This window comes from Amblyomma americanum, chromosome 5 (assembly GCF_052857255.1).
Source record: "Amblyomma americanum isolate KBUSLIRL-KWMA chromosome 5, ASM5285725v1, whole genome shotgun sequence".
NCBI lineage: Eukaryota > Metazoa > Arthropoda > Arachnida > Ixodida > Ixodidae > Amblyomma > Amblyomma americanum.
Window position 1 is genome coordinate 194,125,772 of NC_135501.1, and position 22,689 is coordinate 194,148,460.

At 46.8% G+C, this 22,689-nt stretch overlaps 1 protein-coding gene across 3 annotated transcripts in view; it reads right to left on the bottom strand.

Moving 5' to 3' along the window:
* Positions 1–22,689, bottom strand: part of LOC144133293 (uncharacterized) — a 411,732-nt gene that overhangs the window by 16,785 nt on the left and 372,258 nt on the right. For all 3 annotated transcript variants that reach the window (XM_077666275.1, XM_077666273.1, XM_077666274.1), the window contains 3 exons: positions 15,810–15,968; positions 13,101–13,187; positions 11,770–11,911 (listed from right to left, as the gene is read on the bottom strand). In XM_077666275.1, the coding sequence (XP_077522401.1) occupies positions 11,770–11,911; positions 13,101–13,187; positions 15,810–15,968 (388 nt within the window). The remainder of the gene's footprint in view (positions 1–11,769; positions 11,912–13,100; positions 13,188–15,809; positions 15,969–22,689) is intronic.

Consider the following 22,689-nt stretch of genomic DNA (forward strand, 5'->3'; position numbering starts at 1 on the left):
GCGCGGTTCAGGTGTCCCACGATATATGAGACAGATACTGCGTCATTTCCTTTCCCCCAACACCAATTATTATTACTATTATTATTACTTATTAGCGTCAGTACTTCTTTAGGCACATCCACAGAGCTTGATGAAAATAGGATGGCGGTAAAGAGAACACAAAGACGGCAGCGCAAACAGTCACATCCTGAGGCCCAACTGCAGCGTTAGTCTGGAAAGGCGTCGGACGATTTTCTGTAATACAGGTTAGCTGCTCGGAACTGATAAGGGCCACATTGTTTTCCGTACGGTCGCAGTCCATCTCCACATCTGAGGAGCACCTGCGATGGGGACTATTCTTTACTGAATGGCTGGGATACTGTAACGAAGGCCACTTTAAACGAGGAGCTTATTTGCAGGAGTCGGTAAAGCGCCGAAGAAATTGCATCCATAAGGCGATGGAAAGTTTTAGTGAATTTCCTTGGGGTGAATTTGTCTCTTCTTTTTTTAAGAACTTTAATAGAAAAAAGCGCGAGAAGGAATTACGCGCTATATACCGGTACAAGCATCACTGCTATGAAGGCAGTTTCATGGCGCATAAGCAGCTGAAGCTATAATACACAATAATAAGAATGAAATAACAGACACAGAAAGGAACACGGCGCCTACAATAAGAACCATTTCTCGGAATATATACACGTATATGCACAGACAAAATGGGCGTGCAGGGAACATTCGATATAAAAAAATTCGGTATTTTTTCACAAAAAAGAGATTGCAAATGCACAAATATCTTTATCTTTTCTTCTTTAACTTCCGTGCAGAAACTTGCAGAAGAAGACAAGAGCGGAAGTGTTAATTAAAAGGCACATGCATGTAAAATTTTTTTCTGCGCTGTACCGGTTCTTTTTTTTTTAATTCACAGTGGAGAGCTATTCTCGCAAAGTATTCCTGACATAGATTCTTGTTAAAAAACAAAACAAAACACACAGTGCATAAAAGAGAAACGCCGTCATAAAACACAACAGAAGATTTTTTTCGTCGTCACAACAAATTTTCTGTGATTTTCTTTCCCCATGAAGTTGCCATGTCCAACATTCTCAGACAAAATTTTTGAGTATTGGAAAATTGCAAGGTACTGTTATGGACGTATTTAAAGTCGTGGTTCATTCCTCCGATGCGTAGCAACACCATTCTTTTATAGTGTTTCCATCGCTTGCATTAAGCAGTTAAGACTGTCATAGAAAATCAGCGGAGAAACGCTTTTGACGATAGCAAAAACGTTAATAGCAACAAAAAAAGAAAAACAAGCCTACGACGGGAGGTCTGCGTATATAATGAGTGTTATAGTGAAATCTTATAATATATAAAACAAATTGCTTTCATAAATTGTTTCCCGTTCAAAAATGCTTTTTTTTTACAGAATTGTTGGGGTTGCATGACAATAGAATTTTGTGTAATTACTGTACAACAAAGTATACAACGGCTGTATCTTACCGGCAATGACCTACGGGGCAGAAACGTGGAGGCTAACGAAAAGAGTTCAGCTTAAGTTAAGGACAACGCAGCGAGCCATGGAAAGAAAAATGATAGGTGTAACGTTAAGAGACCGGAAGCGGGCAGAGTGGGTGAGGGAACAAACACGGGCTAATGACATCCTAGTCGAAATCAAGAGGAAGAAATGGGCTTGGGCAGGGCATGTAATGCGAAGGCAAGATAACCGCTGGTCCTTAAGGGTAACGGAGTGGATTCCAAGAGAAAGTAAGCGTAGCAGTTGGAGGCAGAAGGCTAGGTGGGCGGATGAGATTAAGAAGTTTGCAGGCAAAGGATGGATGCAGTTGGCAAAGGACAGGGTTAATTGGAGAGACATCGGAGAGGCCTTTGCCCTACAGTGGGTGTAGTAAGGCTGTGATGATGATGATGATGATGATGATGATGATGACTACAGAAAGATACAACAGAACAATACTACAAGACAAGAGGACAATCTGCAGTTTAGACAAAACGCCTAAACATTCTGTCGTATATTTGACGTGGTTGTATCTTTTTTTTTCGTGTTGGAAATTATTGTTGCGAGCTGGGGATATAAGCAGGGAGTGAGAGAGAGAGAATTAATAATCGGGGACAAAAGCTGCAATGCAATGACGTCCTCCTTCGACGTTTTCGACACAGTGTCAGACTGACGCTGCACGACCCGACGTTAGGTTTCTCTCGGTGCTGTTGCCCCCTTGTTAAAACGGCACACAATGAAGCAGAAGGGGCGCCTACCGCGGGAGACGGGCGACAGCGCGCAAGCAAGCGAAAGAGAAGGTCTACACGATCAGGGGAAAAAAAAGAGCGTGTCAAGTTTCAAAACTGCAAGCAGTGGGGAGACCGAATCTTTTCCACCTATTTTTGCCTAAACAGGGAAATATCAGAGCACGGAGTGTCGAAGAGAATTAAATCTCGGAGTATTAAGTGCAAGTCACCTGGAATAGACCCCGAAAGAATTTTTGACACTTCGCAATTTCTACGAACGAGTCAGCAGAGCCTAAATTCCGTCTAACGTAGACGGAACGTTGCAAGAAGCAATGTGACAGTGGCTAGGGGGAAGGGGGGGGGGGGAAGGCTGCACAGCCGGAACTGCAGCTCAGGACGCTACTAAAAATAAAATATGGGGGTGGGGAATTGGGGGGGGGGGGCAGTGCATGGTCCTAACACCAGTTAAGAACGAAGGCGCGAAGACACAATTTTGTCAAGAAAGACGAAATATCGATGGAAAGAAGAAGACAACGTTGGCGGCACGTAGCGCGTGCATATAATAGGCGCATGGGGAAAGGTTCGACGGGGGGCATCTGACGGGCACAGCAGAGTAACTAGAGAAAAATGTAAAAGAGCCTTGCCCGACTCAATATACGGCGCCCTCTAGTCCTCCCCCGCACTCCCGTCGCCTTCCACCCTTTTCTGTTCAACGATCCCTCGCCTTCTGGCGAATCTGAAAATGTTTCCCCACCAAATCAATTGCCGCCAGATGTCGCGGCGCGGCTGCGCCTACGTCAGCCGCCGTCGCTGCCACTGCTGCTAAAGGAGGGAAAAAAGAGAGGAAGTAAGCAAAAAGAAAAGGGCCGATGCGACGAAACACACGCGCGAGAGAGCATCGATGCTACATGCTGCGTCTTAGCTGCGTTGCAGGGGACAAATGTTTTAGTTCGGGAAACAGATACGCATGGAATCGCAGCTACACAATACTCCTAAAATAGGTGCAGGAGCCTAGACGCTGGCGATTGGTTCGGCTAGGCAATCAAGGGCCACGAATTCAATTAGTTGTGATAAAACCTGCAATGTGCTTTCGCTTCTCCCATCGGCCAATCAATCACGATGGATGCGGCCAATGATTGACAGACAGAGATGTAACGCAAACACTTTTTACGTGCGAACAGATTTTCTGAATTCTGCGACCTGAACTGATTGACATTAGCATTCGCATTCGCGAAAGCTGCACGGTTCTATTGATGCACACAGGGCGTAAAAAACAGGTTCGTGTAGCACGCACGCGGGCAGCACTGTGGGATGCCTGCATACATTAACTTTTGTAAGTCGTCGCGGGTGATAATAAAAACAGCGATCACCGATCTACTCAGTGTTGGCGCAGCCTCACGGCAACCCCCTTCTCCTTTCCCTTTCAGCAGTATAACAATTCAGGTCAAAGCTCGCCCTCATCACAAAAATAGCACCACTGTATACAGTGTAAAAGCAAACCGCACACGTAGCCACGTTTTGCGCAAACTTCACGCATGGCCACGAAGGCAGGAGCACAGGACGTCCATTTTGTTCATAAGAGCTTGGAAGAAGCGATAGATGAACAAGAAAAATAAGATTGCCTGTATAAAATACACGGGCTTCAATGGAAGCGACAGTACGAGAACAACAAGAAGAGCAAAAAAAAACAGACTCCGTAATTCATTACCAATCGCAAGCGCGTCGGGAGAAAGGCATATCTGCACCAGTTGCATCGTGAGTTTAACACTTATATTTGTAGTTTTTTCATCACATTTACTTCATTCCGCCGCTTTATACGGAATACATCCATTCTGCCAAACTGCCCACTAGACATTTATCGCTGACTGTCTGCACTGTCCACAAAAAGGCGGCCTTCCGCAGTGTAGAAGATAAAGTACTTCACGAAACTAGGAATTGAGGCTTTCTCTGACTCCAGAACCACATTTAGTTCAACAAAGCGGAAAATGATCGTACGCACAGATAATGCAGCCTTTCGCTTTTTCCATTTTATTTCACATACATTCTTTAGGCGACACTATGGTTACCAGCGCCAAAAAAAAAAATCATAGTGAAGCTAAGCGCACAAATTTGTCTCAAGGAATGCAGTTGTGCGTCGAAGACATCGGGACGCGTCACGAGTGACAGAGCGAGAGTTCAACCAGCCGAGCTCTTGGCCAGTCAGTCCCGGGGGAAACTGGTCGATGCGAAGGGGAGAGAACGATCGTGCTCGCCGAAACGTCGTCTCCAACGAGGATTAGATGGGCTTCAGCCCCCCTCAGCCACGGCGCACCACGTTGGACAGACCCGGTCGACAGCCGGCTCCGGCAGCTCTTCGTCAGTGATGGACGGCCCCGCCTTCAGCTCTCGCGGGCAGCGTGGTCAGGGAGGCGTTGGAGCGAAGTAAAAGGAAAGCAGATACATTGTCGTTCTGACGACTTTCCTACAGTTTCCCCTTTCTTTGCGACTGCTAGCCGAATATCGATAGAGAAGGAATCCGAAAAGAAACGGCTTGCGCCCTGAGATCAAGGTTTACTTGCTAGGAGCTCAAATTGTATGCAGTTTTGGGCTACACCCTGTATCTTGAGAAGGAAGCCTTACGAAGGCAGTCTTGCGAAGACGGTCAGCGAAGACGGTGTCAATATATGGACGCGGAATTCCGCGCGTTGAGAACTAAAAATGTCTAAAATTTTCTGTCGAAGAAAGAAAAAAATATCTAAGGAGTTATGAACAACATCTTAAAGGAAAAAGGAAGAGGAACACAGCCATAATGAAGCATAGATCATTAGGAGATGCAATAAAAATGAAGTAATACGAGGACTTTGAAAAAGTGTAATGGTTCCAGTGTTTACATTTGCGAACGCGTTAGTGTACCTGGAATCAGAAGCCCTACAAAGACTAGAGATTAACCAGAAGATGATGAGGAGATTGGCTCTAGGTGCACATGAAAATGCACTAAACGAAGCTCTAGAGGGGGATATGGGTTGGATATGGAGGCGTATCCTATCAGATTAGCAGGCAATCAATGTATCAGCGCGCCATCTTTAGTTCTGCATGATAATGAAATAGCATTTTTAGAACAATCACTCATTTCCACAAGATAACCTGTAGGACTGTATTTAAGCCTCAGTTTTTTTCAATAATCGAACAGTTGGAAGTGCAGCGCTCGTTCTGTATTGATCGTTCGCTCTCGTAGTCCCCGTCTTGTTCGCGCTGCGACAAATTCTTGTATTATGCAACAATAAAATGCATCCAAGTCTATCCATATGTTTATGCGCTTGAGCATACACTCAACAGATAGATGGCATCCCTGCACCGCTGGGTGTGCCGATGGTTGCGCCGAACTTTGCCTGCAGGTGTAGTCCAGGTGCTCGAGAAGGGAGGTCGACCGAAACACCTACCAAAGGTGACACAGGTTGATCCCCTGCAAACGTGCCGGAGGAAGCTGATAAAATGACGCGCATCACATGGACGAGTTAAGCCTATGGCTTTAACATCGGTGGAAGCTTCCAATGACACCGCGACCGACTGGGGAGAACACGCTCAGCTTGACATGCGACAGCGGATAGCTGCGACCGTGAACAAAGAAGTAGAGCAGGAACGGCTTCGCAAGCTGCTGAAGCAATGTGTAGCAGGCATGCACTCTTGCAGAGGGGTATTCCAGGCGGAGCCTGGATTAGCCAGCACTTGTTTTATTCACACCATACCACTACAAGAAATACATACCTGCATATTCGGTCCAGAAGAGGGGACGATGCTTTTTTTTTTTTTGACAGGGTGAAAAACATGATTACTCTGATACTTTGAAGGTTGAATGCATTTCACGCCGCCAGACTGAAAGTGCTGAAAGCACGCTGGCGGTCAGTGCACCAAATAACTCGCTAGGCAGCTTTTACTTTTTTTTTTTGCAATATGTGTAAGCGCATTATTGAAGATAGTAATGAAGCTCTATAAATGGCTAAGCTCCAATATTACCGCTACCCGTAATGTTCCAACTTTGTATTCGAGAGTAAGTAAGTAAGACTAATGAAAGGAAACTTCCTAAGGACAGGGACATTCACATAGGACCCAGCGACGAATCGTACTCCTCTATCAACGTGACTACCATCATCACAACCGCATACACAACAGCGGCCGGAGCCTGGGCGTGAAATTCACAAACCTACGCCAGTGGCTACGTGAGACTGGATGGAAGTGGACAGAACAATGGTAAACGCACGGATAACGCGTGGACAACCACTCACCTCGGAAATGTACGCACACAGGATGGACTTGAGGAGTAAAGTTTCGCGTGCCACGAAGTCGAGCTCCTAGGACATTCTGAGATGACCGGCGCCAAGTTCTCCTCCAGATGGACAGTTTTCCAAGTCGGCAGCGGCCAGAGGAGAGCGCGCGGAAAAGCTTTCAACCTTTTCAAGGAGCCCGCTTGAGACAGAGACAACGGCGTAAATTGAATTTGGCGAGCGGTAGGGGTAGGGTTGCGCCGCAGTAACGCCAGACATGCGTGCCTCTCGTGGCGCGAGAGGTGTGAAGAGGGTACTGAAGGAAAACTTGTGCGCCTGTGGCGACGCGGCGCCCCTAGCGGACACTCTGTCCGCCGAATAGTTTTCGCGTGGAGAATTCCACTTGACGCTAGGAACACCGCAGGCGCTTCGCTTTGTTAACAACCGTACAGCGATGTTTAAGCACTGTTGGATGCGGTACTTTGAAATAACTTCGTACGCCACTGTCCCCCTCAGCTTCCCGGCTGTCGGTAGTGCCAAAACTGAAGGCACTGGCCAATTGCGAGACGCTTTTAAAACGGTTTTTTAAAGCCTTTCCTCACTCTAGCTGTCCGAGATGCTAGATACCACAGCGCTGCGCATTTTCAATGAGACCGAGTACAGAGTGCGTGCACTGCGCTTAGGCAGTCACGTGGGCAACATGGTGTGAATGCGACAGAAAGGACCCATGCCTCACAGCACGAAGCCTTTATGCTCGGCCAAGCGCTGAGGTGTTGGTGGGTGCAGAAACGCAAACTGCTCACAGAGAAGGAGTGTCCAGCTAGGTGCTTTATAATTTGGATATGGGTTTTCCCCAAAGGAACGAAGATGACAAAAATGCTAGCTAGTAAAGAACCAGGATAAAAGATACAAGGGGGACGATAATATGCGCTCTATACGGTGAGGTTCGACTCACCCGGTTCATTCGTGGGTATAGGAAAAGAAAAGGTGTTAAAAACAGTGTTCCTTGAAAGTCGGCAACAAAGGCCTACAGCTCCGACGAGCGTAGCAGTTAAGAAGGTCCTAAACACATTATTCTTTCAAAGGTAACGCACGCGTAACATTACAGAGCACTAAATTTTGTTTAGCGCACTGATAATGTTCGCCTTCGGACGGAAGCGTTCACGAGTTCTAAACCCTCGATATTTTGCGACTTCAGTCTTGTCACTTACTACGTGCTACCGGCGGGGGGGGGGGGGGGGGGGGGGGGGGGGGCTATCTTTGGTACTTCCTAAGCCAGCTATTCCTTTTGCTCGAGTCGTCTCAGAGCACGGAAAGCTTTACAGCCAATCGATCGCTTGCAGGCAGTTTAATAGCGCATGGTGTAACCACTGCATTGGATTCGGTCTAATACGAAGTAAAAAGCTGCAGTAATGGAAGGCGAAATGACTCGTATATTAGAAATATAACGGATTGTTCGATCTGCGATTTGAAAAGCGGCGGCTGCAGGTGTTATTAATGACACCGCTGTGAAAGCGCCGCGCTTGCACATGTCGTACACTGCGGTTTCCTGACATCTCCCGTGCCGGGACACCTCGGAATCGCAATTAAGAAAAAAATGTGACACCCCAGTGCTTCGCTAAGAGCTGCAAGGAGGAAACATTTCTCGGAAGAGACCTCCTCTCCATCGGCTCCCACGTTCGACGTTTCCCCTGAATGCCTTCCCGGTTTCCCCTTTTACCCTTCCTTCCCTGTTTCCTTCTCTCTTTCAGTTTCTGGCCCTCATTTGTCACGGGTCCCGGTGAAAAATTGTCGGTAGGGAATTGGGCAAACAGACGCTGCAGAGCGACGGAATAAAAAAGGAGGGGAGAGGAAGAAAGAGGACAAAAAATATACAGGTGACACTGGAGCCAGTACGATTTTTCTGGAGAACCAGAAGCACTGGCGAAAGCGGAAATAGTTAAAAATACAACGCAGTAGTAGGGAGGCAGGGGAAAAAGAAAAGGGGGAAATGGGGAACGAAGGGAGGACGGTAGCCTTGAAAGGTTTCGCGGCCCACAAAGAGTCAAGAAGCGTGAGGGACAAGCTATTTGTCACCGACCGCAATATTCTTCGCCGCGCTGGGCACAAGCTCTTCCAGGAACACTTTGCGCGCTTCTTCCCTCGCTGCCTTTTTCCTTCCCGTTTTGGCGCCGCGCATTAATTGCAGATTTCTTCACGCGGGCGGCGCCACGGTCGCGTTAATTGCGCGAGCCTGCACGGGTCGCGGCTAACTCGGACACTGCCTTGAAGGGGAGAGGAAGTGTAGGCGCCGTACAGAGGGTGAGGAAGACAAGGGGAGGAGGAGGGGGTCATTGTTCTAGCGACGCTGTGTGCGCGCGCGCGTCTCCGCGCAGAGAGTGGGAAAATACCAATTTTTAAGCGACCCGCGATTAATTATTTAATTACCGTGATCGAGCCAACGAGCCGAGCTGGCGAGCCTGTGGTGGCTGCCCGGGGCACGGGCCAATAGGGACGACGGAGCGGCTCGTTTCGATGACGACGACTGGAGCCAGCAATGACTTCCGGTCGACTGATTTCCGCTGAAGCGGAGGCGCATGCGCAAACCGCCTACGAAGCTGTTGCGCACTGAACCGTCGCCTGATCACGGTCGCTATTGCACGTACGGGCTCTATAAAAGATGAGACTATCGGATCGAAGAACCCTGTTAGATGTGTCGGGCAGCTCCGGTGCTTGAGTGGAGAGAGCGTTTTCGTTCCTGCCCTGGTATGAGCGAGAGAGCGCAATTTTAAAGCTGATAAGGACACCACGGTCATTATCAGCATCTTCATTCACGTATGCTTGCGGCTGTACAAAGGCCTCTCTTATTCCTTTCTTAATAGCTAGCCTTGTGATACGCACGTCGCAGTTACCTTCTCCAAACAAATTCCCTCATCTCTACTCTCCAGCTAACACTACCATCCTAGGCCGAGTTTCCTTTCTATTGAAGAGGAAGAGAAAGTTTTTTATGGCCAGCGACAACAGCGACGAAAGCCAGTTGGTTTTAAGAGGCTCTATTAGCAAACGTGCTTAAAATTCTGATGTCATGCGATAGTGACAAAATGCAGACCAGCAGGCATTCAAAGACAGGCAGGGAATCTTGGCTGCAAATTAGTCTCCCTGAACGTACAAGTACCGAGCCCGAAAAAGCAGCAACTCAGCCCCGGCGAGAGCACCACGTACACTTGACGGCAACGAGATCAGAACGGCCGAGGATGTCAGCAATTAATGTTCTTTTGAAACATGACTCTAAACATTCGTATATTTTATTGAGCAGTGACGAACAGCACCTAACAGCCCACACGTGGCAACGAATCCTGTCGGCTGCGCGTGGCCTGGCCGGTGCGATGAGAAACGATTGTTGTTGCCGTGCTTTCGCTTAGCCCAGTCACGTCATTCGCGCGGACTCATAGGGCGCTTCGCAACCCTCCCGGGCAATACCACGCATTGACGTGGCCGCCAGGCGGTGCACACACGCAGCGGAACTGTGGCGAGGCGGTTGGTTTTTTTCTAGCAGTCGGGTATCGTATGCCGGGTGCTCCGAGACAGTGATTCACGGCGTGTGTATACTGTGACAGCAGATCCCATGAGTGTGGCTGGTTGACAAGTATGGAAACTTGGGCTAGTTGGTATCGGTATCGATTTCAGAAGCGCAAGGCGATCACAAGCTAACAGGTTTATTCCCTCTCTTTCGAAGCAGTGAGGTGCCGACTTCTTAAAAAAAAAAATTGAGGAACGGTTAAAATATTGTGGTGCCAGCGGCTAACAAATATTGTTCGATTTACTTTGGTTTATGGGGCCTTAGCTCCCCAGAGCGACTCAAGCTATGAGGGACGTCGTAAGCAGAGGGCTGTGGAAGTTTCGACCGCCTGGGGTTCTTTAACGCGCGCTGACATCGCACAGTACACGGGCGTTTAAAATTTCGCCTCCATCGAAATTCGACTGCCGCGGCCGAGATCGAACCCGCGTCTTTCGGGTCAGCAGCCGAGCGCCATAGCCAGTGAGTCACTGTGGTGGCCCCTAACAAATATTGTAAGAAAGGAGCGTCTGATAGGTGGGTTTCGTGTTCGTTGGTTTTCTCCGATCTGCCGAGAGTTCGGAGGATTATACGCCACAAAACTGACGTAACACCGCCCGCGTTGAAGGGGCTTGTAAAGGGAGGAAGCATTAGAGGAGCACATAAACGTTTTTCTCAACAATACAGCGAGCTCTTTGTGCACAAAGAACGCTAGCGGACTCCGCAAAGAGGAATCTGTCAATCGAGCGTAGCTCCTGGCTTGCGTCACCGTCTGCCTTTAGTGTTTCTTTACCTTCGATGGAAAAGGCTCTGACACTCTTCTCTACGCCGCACTTGGTTTTAACGCGATAGCGTTAAGAGCCCCGTGTCGCAGAAAAGCCGGTGTCGTCGGCGTCGGCCGTGAGCGAAAATTTCCTCCTGCTCCTCCTCCTCGCAATGTACGCCACTGCCCCAACAGATGGCGCGCGACGGCAGCGCCTCCCGCTCGTCTCGTTCGGGCGCAGTGGGGCCGTGCGGGCACGCAGGAATCACGCGGTGAACGGCGAACAACGCAGCGCGCATCCAAAGCGCGTTCACCACGAAGCTTGCGGCTTGCTGCCCGTTCGTTCGGCGCGGAAGCTATGCTGGAGTTCGTGGCATCGGGTTTGTCGAGAACGATGTGCCGTCGAACTACGACTGCAATTTGAGTCCCGCACGTTTCGGCAAGGCGCATGCCAGCGCTTCTACGTGGTTTGCCGCTCCGCGCGTCCCTTTCACAGTGCGTAGCAGAGCGATTTGTCTAACGGGCAAGGCGTCGCACCGAACGGGCGATGGCATTCCGTGGACTCCTTGGCAGTGCTGCAACACGCTGTCGCGTTCGACTCTTAAAGGCGAAGCTTAAGCGTCCTCCAATTTTTTGGCTGCGGTGTGAATTACGCTTTCATTTTGTGCATTTTTTGTGGCCTGTTAATCCAGAGTGTGAGCCTTAATTGCCGCGTTATATCATTGCCAGTCGCATCGTCAGCTGGCGTACAACAGTGTACCAGAAACAGCGGTATATACATTCCTGTGCCATATTAGAAGAAACGAAGTATGAGCATTCGTTTATTTATTACTCCTTACCTGTGTGTGACAAGGACCTTTTTTTTTGGGTCTAACTAGTTTTCCTCTTGACACATTTTACATGTCATTTTGAAATTTAGTGAAAAAATAATTAGAAAATTCGAAATTTTGTGCAAAAATCTTGTCTCATCTCATGTTGCTCATTACTGCACATACGATGCGATGCGCACGCACCTAAAGGGCAGCCTCTTCTGTGCGTTGAACAGTGCCAAGATAACGTTTCCCAGCGCCGACAGACTGAGAGGTCCTCCAGCCTTGGTGCCTCTCTCGCAGCTTCCCAGGTCGAACAAGTGCAGGCGACTGCGTCCTCCAGCCACTGCGTTTAGGCGAAGGACCGAGAGGAAAGGATGCGGTGAAAAACCGAGGGTCAGACAGAAGCGATGCACTCCTCTGAGAGTGATGAGAAACCGACAAGAGACCAATCTTTCATCGTCTTCAGGTTGACCATGGCTTTTGCATTACTTTAGTGCTCTTGTGCGTGTGTGTGTTATGCCTTTTTTCCCTTCTTTCTTCCTCCTTTTAGTCCCCTAATCCCTCTTCCCCAGTGCAGGGTAGCCAACCGGAACCCCTTTCTGGTTAGCATCCCTGCCTTTCCCTCCTCCTCTTTATCTGTCTATTTAGTGGTCTTTATCAGGAGAAAGTGCAGTGTACCCCATTATCTGATTAGGAGGGTGCGTCATACACGTGGTTAAGAGCACTAACGCAGCAGCTGATACGGGAGACGGGAATACTGTCAGGGGAAAGCGGAAGAAAACAGAAGTAGGGAATAAGGGTGCAAAAGGAAAGAGCGCTCGGCCCGTTTGCTTTCTTCCTTGCGCTGTCCTGTCGTTCTACACTCTAAACACAAATGAGTTAAGATGGAGTAATTTGTCCTCTAGCGCGTTCCCTTTAGTCAAAGGGAGTGCGTTTAGGACAGCTTATTCTCTTTTTACTCCCATATAGGCGTATTTGGGTTTAGAGTGCGCCTTCTGGTCTTTGTTTTCCACCAAATGGCCTGCAATTCCATCCTACAAAAAAAAAACCTGCACTTCACCTTTGGTATCTATTTGATTCATTGTCCTTATGTCATCCCCGTACTTTATGTCCTCCGCTTTCCCCTGCTAGTACTTCTGTCTCCCGCGACACCCGCTGAGTTAGTGCACATGACCTTACCAGTTTGGAATGTCCTTCAAATTAGATATCAGGGCTGTATACTAAGCTCGCTTGATAAAAACCACTACGGTAATAAAATAATCAGGATGAACGTCAAGGGTGCTACTGAGTAAAGTTTCACAGGGTGCTTCCTCCCCGCTTCATTAAGAAAAGCAAGCCTGCTCTGAAAACTTCAGGGGAGCGAGGCTTCAGCTCTGATGGTCCGTCTAGAATGATCACAGTGAAGAAAAGGAAGAAGACTGAAGCCCGGGCTCTAGATAGAGGCCTCAGCGAACGAACGGTAAAAGGCAGGAGGCATCTTCCTCCTTTTTTTTCCCCTTCTTTTACAGGGAAATAGGGAGACAAGCTCTCACCTCCACCTCGGCCGCTCTTGTCCACTCGGTACTGGTACACGTGCAGTGTGAACAGGAAGTGACGGTTCCGGCTGTCGGGCTCGGACCCTGAAAGGTGCCAGGCGTTACACAACACACGAACGCACATGCATTCGCAAGCACGTAGACGCGTTATGAGGCAAAACTTATTCTCAGTGTGTTGAAGAAACAGAGGAACTTTGGCCTTGATCTTAAGCCGGAAGCGTGAAGTCGCAGGCTCTGAGCGTTTTCCATGCCTAACTTTCGGCAGTTTTAACACACTTTCACCATGCAAACGGTATCATTGTCACGATAAATGTTGCGCCCTGTAGGCCTGCTTCTAGTGGAAACGTGAATTTCCGCGGTGAACAAATTTACAGCAACATAGTGAGATTCATGAGAGTGTTTTTTTTTCTTCTGCAGCATGACGAATGCGCTACTAAGCATAGATCTGAAAATGGGGGATGCTGATGTAGAAGAAAAGAGGAAGTACAGAGAAATTTTGTGTCTGAAACTCGCATAGTTTGTAAAGGTTGCTTAAAAAACTACCTACAAGAAGCCAAGTTTAAACACGACAACTTACTCCATATTTGAGTGTTTGACGGAATCTCGTCTGGTGTTTCAACATCTTCGTCCAACCGCTGCCATTGTGAACAAAAAAAAAAAAACCGTAGGGGCTCCAAAACATTGTCCCCCCCCCCCCCCCCCCCTCGATTTGGCGAGTGCTAATTTATTGCTTTTATAACCCACTACACGAAGATTCGGCTAGTGCAGGGTTGTAGGCAGCCGTCTTGACGAAGTTTGATATTTAAAAAATGCACTTGATTTGCCAAGTAACAAAGATGATGTAGCAAAATTTTTCATCGGTAAATTTAGGGCAACATTTTGAATGTAAATGTTGTAGAGCATATTAAGTAATGTGCAAAGCATTTGTTGTTGTTTTTCGAAGTAACTGTAACATGGCTATTTTTTTCTGAGTTTAAAATAAAGTCCGGGACGTTTAAAAACTGGATCGTGAATGTGGGCTCCAGTGCAGCAATCTCTGAGCTTCTGAACCACGCTTCTTTTGAAGGAACTCGGTTACGCAAAGACGCAATTGAAAAACACAGCGATCACAGCGGTGGTTCCTCGATGAGTGCCGGAATTTCCAGGGTCACAATGCTGCTGTATCGGCGCGAGGACGTTGTACTGCAAAAAAATTGTCACTGCTATGCTGCAGAACGGCCACGATGCGCTCACACTGCTACTGAACAATCATGATTAAATGCAGTATACAACTTATGTAAACAGCAGTCGGGAATAATGGCTAAAGGCCTGTGTGGCCTTGTATTACCAGCAGTAAGTGAAAGCGAAATTTCATTGTTTCACTGCTACAATTTCGTCGTTGAAAATTTTGCCGAAAATTAATAGAAATTCGCTAAACATGTACCAACTAGGCTGAAAAAATTTTCTCGCACGAAATATTTGCGCTTACATTTCGCCGTGTGATTAGCATTTTGCGTAGGTAACAATAACACCTTTAACAACGAACTATTTCTTTGTCACGAAAGAATAGCGAGTGGTTTTCTAATAGACGGCCAAAGCTTCAGAGCACACTTAAGTTGTATCCGACCATAACAAAGCGGAGTGGCCGCTTTCGATGCAGAAACATCGCTGTGACCACTGGCACGTTTATTCATTGTGGCTTGGCGTAACCGAGCTCTTTCGGTCAGCGCGCGTTTTGAGAGAGTTAACAACGCAACGCAGGAGCGCATAATGAGGTAACAATTTTAAAGTCCCGTGGGATTTAATAAACGAAGCACGGTAAAGTTACTTCGAAGAGAACATCAGAAATGGGCATTTTTAGACATGCTCTCTAAAAATGCGTCAAAAATGTTGCGCTAAAACTATTTATAAAATTTGGGTATAATACTTTTGTTAATTAGCAAAATAAGAGCGTCTGAAATTATACTCACCCTAACAAGACGACTACAAGCCTGTAATACACGAATCATTGAATAGCGCGTTGTCGTTTTCTAAATGTTGGCGCAAGTCAGCAGAAGCACTTCTTACAACGCTCACTCAATGTCCTCTGATGACAGTAACATGCGCGGCTCTACCGTAAACCTGCTTCCCAGAGGTAGCGTATGCTCTCGGAAGTCCACAAATGTTTCACGTCACAAGCACATCTTTTGGGGAGGGATATGGCCACTCATAGAAGGCTTGGCGCTTCCATCAAGTGATGTGCGCGTGCCTTCGCCGAGCCAGGGATATACATCACCGATGACATTATTGCAGTTACAGCTCACACATCACGAAACTGCAACAAAAAATGTCCCCTCTCGCAACCCCCCGCTCCTTTTGTCGTTCCCAAAATCCACTAGAGCGTCGTTAGGTTCAAAAGCGGCCCCATTAAGACACGGTTATCGGCCAGGATGACATAATACGCTTGGAAAACTCTGCGAGCGACAGAAGGTGCTTATTAGCTTGCTTAGGCCACGACAACGACCACCTTGAAATATTTTCATATAAAATCGAAGGATTAAGAGTGACTTGACAGCGCTTAATGAATCCATATCGACAGTCCTAACCATTCAGAAAGCTCTAGAGAGCGTACGCTGTTTAATCCTTTGTTTGAAGCTACGTACCACACAAAGTACGAACCGCAGCGTAACATGCTCTTGTTGGACAGGAACAGAATAATGATTACAAACAGGGAAAAGGCGGCCTTACTCTGGTTGCCAATTGCCGCTGCGGCTACGGCCGCGTCCAACAGAAAGGCGGCTTTTTCAGCCGTGGGGGCTCTCAGCTCGCTGTAGTTCATGAGCTTGGTGCCAAGAATCGGGTCGTCTCTCAGGTACAGGCCCGGAGCTGTGCCCGAACCCTCGGTGCCTGCGAGAAACGAAAGGTACGACATGAAAGCACAGCACACACGTAGCGTGGAATTACACTGTTATAGTTAGTGATTAAGGCATTTTTGCGTATCACAGCAACGCAACGGGCTCTGAAGAACACTGCAAAAAAACAGCGTTGGTTCTTTACCAGTGGTTCTCCTTAACGTGCGCAGAAGCCTTGCTGAGCCAATGTTACAGAGCAAAAGGGCTACTTCAAGTCCAAAGCTGCAAAGTCCGGGCCATTGCTGAAGCCTTTGACCTTGACGTTGACCTTGAATAAATAAATCAAACAATGCCGCGACTGAGATTCGAACCCGCGACAACGCGAACCGATTAGCTTTGCTGGCCATTGCTCGAAAGCACTAAGCTCTCGCCGTAGCCGAGCACGCCTCGTGTTCAACTACAACACAGTCTCACGCTGTGCATTGCACAGCGCTGTCTTCATCAACGTTCATCTGGGGCGCCTAACAGATCAGATCAGCTTAACCTCGACCTGAGTCTAATATCGTCGCCAGACGTGCCTACGACCAAGCAAAACAAAACCATATGCAAGTCAGGCTAAACATATGCTTTCGTACGTCTGCTCGGTTTAACTACGTTAAAACATCGTCATTTTTTGCATTTAAACTTCATCCAAATGCAGCCGCTGCGCCCAGTGGAAACTTGGGTCTTTAGCTGAGCTGTCCAACGGCGTAGCCACTGATCGCTGAAGCCCGTAATGCCGTTACGGCTCTACCTTGCACCGTGTTTAGAGGCGGGTGCACTACCTGGCTTCTTTCTTAAAACCAAGGCTGATGTCACTCTCGTCTGGACAGTGAGATCCGATGTCACTACCGCCTCTCATAAAGTAAAGATGGCTCAGCTTAATTTCTAGAAAAAAAGAATTTCGTGACAGGTTGGGACAGTGTCACATGCGCTTCATTTCCCCCATCATGGCAGAGTAGCCCACCTAAATCCGCTTCTGACTGCTGTCCATGTATCTCCTTGTTCTCGTTACTCTAAGACTTCAGCGTACTTTTTGTAAAGCCTACCACGGTGCATGATTTTTTTGGTTTCTTTATATGAATGAAAGAAATATGCCAGGCGAGCCAGAAGATACAAAACTACTATGCTATACGGATGTTCTTCGCTGAATCGCTATATATGCGTGTCAGGCTGCGCCAGCGAGAGCTTTACAGCGTTCTTCTACCGCGATACGCAATGCTTCTAAACTAGACGAAAAGCATAACTGCATCAATGAAGGGGTGACGCAAGCAGCGAAGCGGGTCGGTTGTCGGACTTGATAGAGAAAAGTTACAAACAAATCATTGTTACACTGCGAGTCTAAGAGTGTACGAGTATCTGCGAGTATACAAGCACTCATTCCATATGAAAAAAAAAAATATTGCAGGATAGTTGGTGCACAGTTTGTCAGGCCGTTAGCGCAGAATGACGAGGGCAACTAATAGTTGAGCTTGGCGCATCATCGCCTGAGCTGTCTATGTGCCGCTAAACCCAATAACAATGACATCAGGCCTCCCTTACAAAAATTTACTTAGACAGTCTATAAAGTGTCCATAGAGTTCTGTCTATAAAGTCTATAGACTCTCTACAGACAAATGCTAGAGAACAGTCTATAGGCAATACAAATCCTATTGACAGTCTATAGAAAACCTATAGATATATGGCCATACATTTTAGTAGACTTTTGTCTATAGACTACGAATAGACAAAAGGAAATGTCTATAGGAAGGCAATAGATACTATAAGAAGTCTGTAGACTGTCTATAGACCATTTTAATAGGATGTAGTGCTGTGCCCCGTCTCCTTCGTTTCTACTGTCCTTGTCATTATCCGCTAACAGCCCGGAAAATGCATTACATGTTAGTGTTCGCGAACCCAGTTGTCCCACTGTGAATGCTTGTTGTGAGCGCACAGCACCGGACTCACGCATTTGAGGATAAGTTTCCAACACCATACGTAGCTACCTGCTCACGAAAAAAAAAAAAAACTTACTATGAAGGCTGACTGAACAAAGCAAGCGTCTCTCTAAGCTTCGGGTCAAGGAACTCATACCCTTTCCCTTTCGCATTCGAGAAGAACACGGGAATCCCTTGTGCGGTAAGGCGAGCCAGAAGGCGACAATAAACGACTGAGACGTACCGAGTAAAGAAGAAGGGATGGAAACAGGCAGTGGTGAAAGCAGAAAGTAAGAAAGCGCAGAAATGCTCCGATTACTCTCCGGACGACCGTTACGCCATTTGCTTCGTTCATCGCCGCAATCTCCCTCCAGCCGTGTACACAGCGTCCGCATCCTCTTCTCTCCCCACCCCTCACCACCCAATCTCTTTTCCTTATAAGGCTTATTTATGCGCGGTTCTGTGGAGTTCGATCAGCTATCGAACGGAAGGAGAGAGGCGAGGGAACAGTTTTCTGGAAGGACGTCTTCCGGGCGGGCCGTCGCTCCCTGTACCACTACATCTGACGCTGCACAGGAGTATTCAAGTTTTTCTTCCCTGATCACCCATTAACTTGAAAAAAAGAAAAGATTTGCCGAATTTGGCTCTGGCATTTCTTCAGACTCTTGCGGAGCTAGATCACTCTTATAGACTTTAGACTATAAACAGTCTATAGACTTTTGATAGACTTCATTGCCTTCCTATAGTTATTTTTGTCTTTTTGTAGTCTACAGACGGTCTATACACAAAAGTCTGCTAAGAGTGTATGGTCATAATTCTATACATCGTTTATAGACTGTCTATTGGATTTGTGTTGTCTATAGACTGTTCTATAGGGTTTGCATATAGAGAGTCTATAGCCTTTATAGACAGAAGTCTATCGACTGTCTAAAGAAATTTTGTAAGTGCAGTGCTGCATTTACCCCCTTTTTCTCGGCCATTCGTCGCTTTTTCTAGCGACCTTTCTCACAAACTTGTTTTGTGACCCTTCTCTAGCTGGAAGAACGGGTAGAAAGGAAATGTGGCAACCGCAGCTTCCCAAAAATCATTCGGGTGGTTTATACAGCGTTCTTTGCAAATCTGCGAAATCTGTATAGACAATTACCTGCGTGTTGGCTTCTGTGTAGACAATGAGATATAGAGTGACCGAGAGTGCTACCTGCGTTACCTTGTGAGCGATGATCCTTTAGGCCTATTGACACATAAGACACAAATCCGAAACTAAGGGGAAGAAGCGAAGCCTAATGAAAACATTTTATGGTTGTGAGAAATGCTCTTGGACAGATCTTTAGAGGAATTGAACATGCCCATAGGAATTTATAAAATCACTGATTCTTGTGGACAAACTAAACAACAAAGTATTTAGTCACTAATAAAAGCACGCTCCCCAGGTAGTCTAGCACCGATTTTGCTGACGTAGACGGGCTTGCCTTTGTTGTTGAGCCAATGATTATCTCGTTATTGGTACATGTTCCCGTAGTTCTACGGCGCTTCTTCTGGTCGGTAGCTTGCACATACCACCAATAGTATCATACGGTAGCTTCTCGTGGTCGCTAAATCATTTCATGTCAGCTTGCCCACAACATACGGTACGCTCCACTGTTAGAGGGAACATGCAAACGCCCGGCCGCCGCGTTTCGCGAAGCGCTGCCGCTGAAGTCAAGGGAATCGGTGGCACAAGGCTTATGCGTAGTATGCACGGCCAGCCGCTCTTTCGGCGCATGCGCCTGGTGCCCTTATAAAAATGGTCTATAGGCAGTCTATAGACTTCATATCAACTGAATTGCCTTTCTATAGATAATCCTTTTTCTCTATTGACAGTCTATAGACTTTATAGACAGAAGTCTATGGACAGTCTATAGACTGTCTACAGAAATGTTAGTAAGAGTGGCGAGAGCACGCCTTTTCTAACTGACGCCCTCCCTCTGCTAATATTCTCTTTTGACGACAAATATTCTCTTTTGATAGACAAAAGTCTGCTAAAAGAGTATGGCCATAAATCTATAGATTGTCTAAGGAATTTGTATTGCCTATAAACTATTCTTTAGGATTTGTCTACAGACAGTCAATAGACTTTATAGACAGAAGTCTATGGACAGTCTGTAAACTGTAAAGAAATGTTTGTAAGGGTGGCGAGAGCGCGCCTTTTCTAACTGACGCCCTCCCGCTGCTAATATTCTCTTTTGACGACAAATATTCTCTTTTGATAGACGAAAGTCTACTAAAAGTGTATGGCCATAAATCTATAGATTGTCTACGGAATTTGTATTGCCTATAGACTATTCTTTAGGATTTGTCTATAGACAGTCTATAGACTTTATAGACAGAAGTCTATGGACAGTCTATAGACTGTCTAAAGAAATGTTTGTAAGGGTGGCGAGAGCACGCCTTTTCTAACTGACGCCCTCCCTCTGCTAATATTCTCTTTTGACGCATGCGCAGTTTGGCGGAGAGTGCGAATTTAAAGGTCTTTGTGATAGATGCCGTTTTTCGCCGAGACGCCATACTAATAGCTACCGCTTTGAAAAGAAGAATTGCCCCAGTTTTGAAAGTCGTCGTGGCTCCTGCGGGTTGTGTCTGGCTATATCGTCAAAAGAAATAAGCAAAAACACAATACTATTCATTCTTATAGCACAATCTGCTTTCGCAGCGCTGAGGCGCACAGGACTCGATTGAAGGTTGAGACATCGCAACGGTTACAGGAAGAGCCAAAGCAGAGCGGGCGTTGGTCAACTACACAGCGAAAGGGCTCAAGAAGAATCGGCAGCGGCCCTTCCTTGCTGTTGGACTGCGAGTCAACTGGTCGAACGCCGCACAGCTGCTCGTGTAGTAAAAGTAGAAGTGTCAGCCTCAGACGCCAGGCGCTGTTATCGCTGGAGCTTTAACGGCCGTCGTCAAGGAAAACAAAAAAAAGCAATTCCTGCAACCCGGTGTTGCAAAAGGAGAATGCTGAGAGGAAAGCCGGGAGTCAAGTATTTCGCAAGGCAAAAAACTGCAGCCGTCCGAATTTCATAACCGTTCCTCGACAGTGTGTGTGCAATTTGACGGTCTCAGTTTCTTCATTTACTTTAAAACCAAGCTGATAACCTTCACCCGGCTGTCTCACTCTTCGATATGTCACGTCAATTTTTGCCTCTCCATCTCCACAAAATTGCAGCATGACGTACCACTCGGAGAGAGTCTGAAATCCAACCAACCTAACGTATTTCGCAAAGCGACGGGGTACGGTAAGGTGAATTGGGAAACGGAATGCTCTGACGACATCGAACCACAGCTGTAGCATATTACTTTTGTCGTTTACTCTGAAGCCGCGGCCGTAAAAGAAAACGACACAGCGGGCCTTACGACCATCTTAAAAGTAAATGAGGGCCATTCAAGAGTGGTATCATGAATGTTTTTCGATTACCCCCAACAATATATACATATATATAGATATCACGCCACAGTGATGTTTTTTTCCGCCCAATCCTAAGCTACCGTCATCTTGAGAACCGGTCCGGTCGCTGTTACGAGTGTATACTTTTCAGACACAATGTGTTTCTTCTCGGAAGCAGCGTTCACCTTTCGCAAACAGAGTCCTTGCTGGCTATATCGGCTTTAAACCGTCGAAATTGCTGACGCTGATTGTTTCCAACACCGACATCGCGAGAGTCTTGAACCTGTGGCGGACGGCCTGCAGTTATCTCCGGGGAGAAAGTAATTTCGGCTGAACGACACTGCCGCCGAACTGCCTTCGTAGATTTTAACGTCAGTGGTGGTGCAAGAAAGCTTTTTGCTGCGAATTTCATTGGGAACGCTGAAAAACCGATAGGAGACCATGAAGAGACAATAGTGTCCCGTTGGGTCTATTCTGTTGCGCTATGGATGAGCCTTTTAAGTGCGTTAGCTCTTATTCATTACGTTTCTCGATTTCCTGGGGTCTGCTACCACCTCACTTTGGAGTGAAATTTTCTAAGTCCGAGGAATTCAAGATGGCGGCCGCCATAGTAAATGGATATAGCAACCCAATTGGTGATTGATTGGTGACGTCATTAGTATATCGAATTGGTGATTGATTGGTGACGTCAATGATATATCCAAGATGTCAAATTCGTATGTCCATTGGTGTACCTCACTTTAATCTCATTCATATCAATTATAGTAAACCAAACAGCTAACGCTCGTTGCTTCAACGTCTTCCAGACAGTGGCGGCAACTTTTTATTTTGTTCGTTTATTTTGCTATGTGATCTACCAATAGCAGCAGTAACAACTGAGTAGCACAGAAAGGACAAAAAGATGACAGTTCAGCAGGAATTTTCACCGATTCTAGCAGAACATTCAGGAAGAGATCCCAAAGAGAATAAATACGGTTTAATAAAACACGCTTTCGGGCTGTTTGGCGCACGTTACTAATAAATATTCAACAGCTAAAAGTAAGGACATACTGATGACCACAGATATGCATTATAGACAATCACTGCTTTCTGGTCAAAGCAGATTCATTGATGTGGTGTCGTAACTGTCCTAAAATGTTCAGTTTAGTCGCATGTTGTATCAGTTCAACGCCGTTCTTGTCATTTCCCTTTCCCGCGCTAGCTTTTGGCTTGGTTCGTGCCTAAAGTCTAGCGTCTACACAAGCGCAAGCAAGCGTAAGCGTAAGCAGGCGTAAGCAAGAAAATGTCCGTTTCAGTTATTCTGTAAGTACTACCAGCAATTCTCCGGCCTACTTAGGGACAGGATATGTAATTAAATATGCATTTACAGGAAAAAAATTATGTGGAGTCAAACGTCTTTTCGAGAT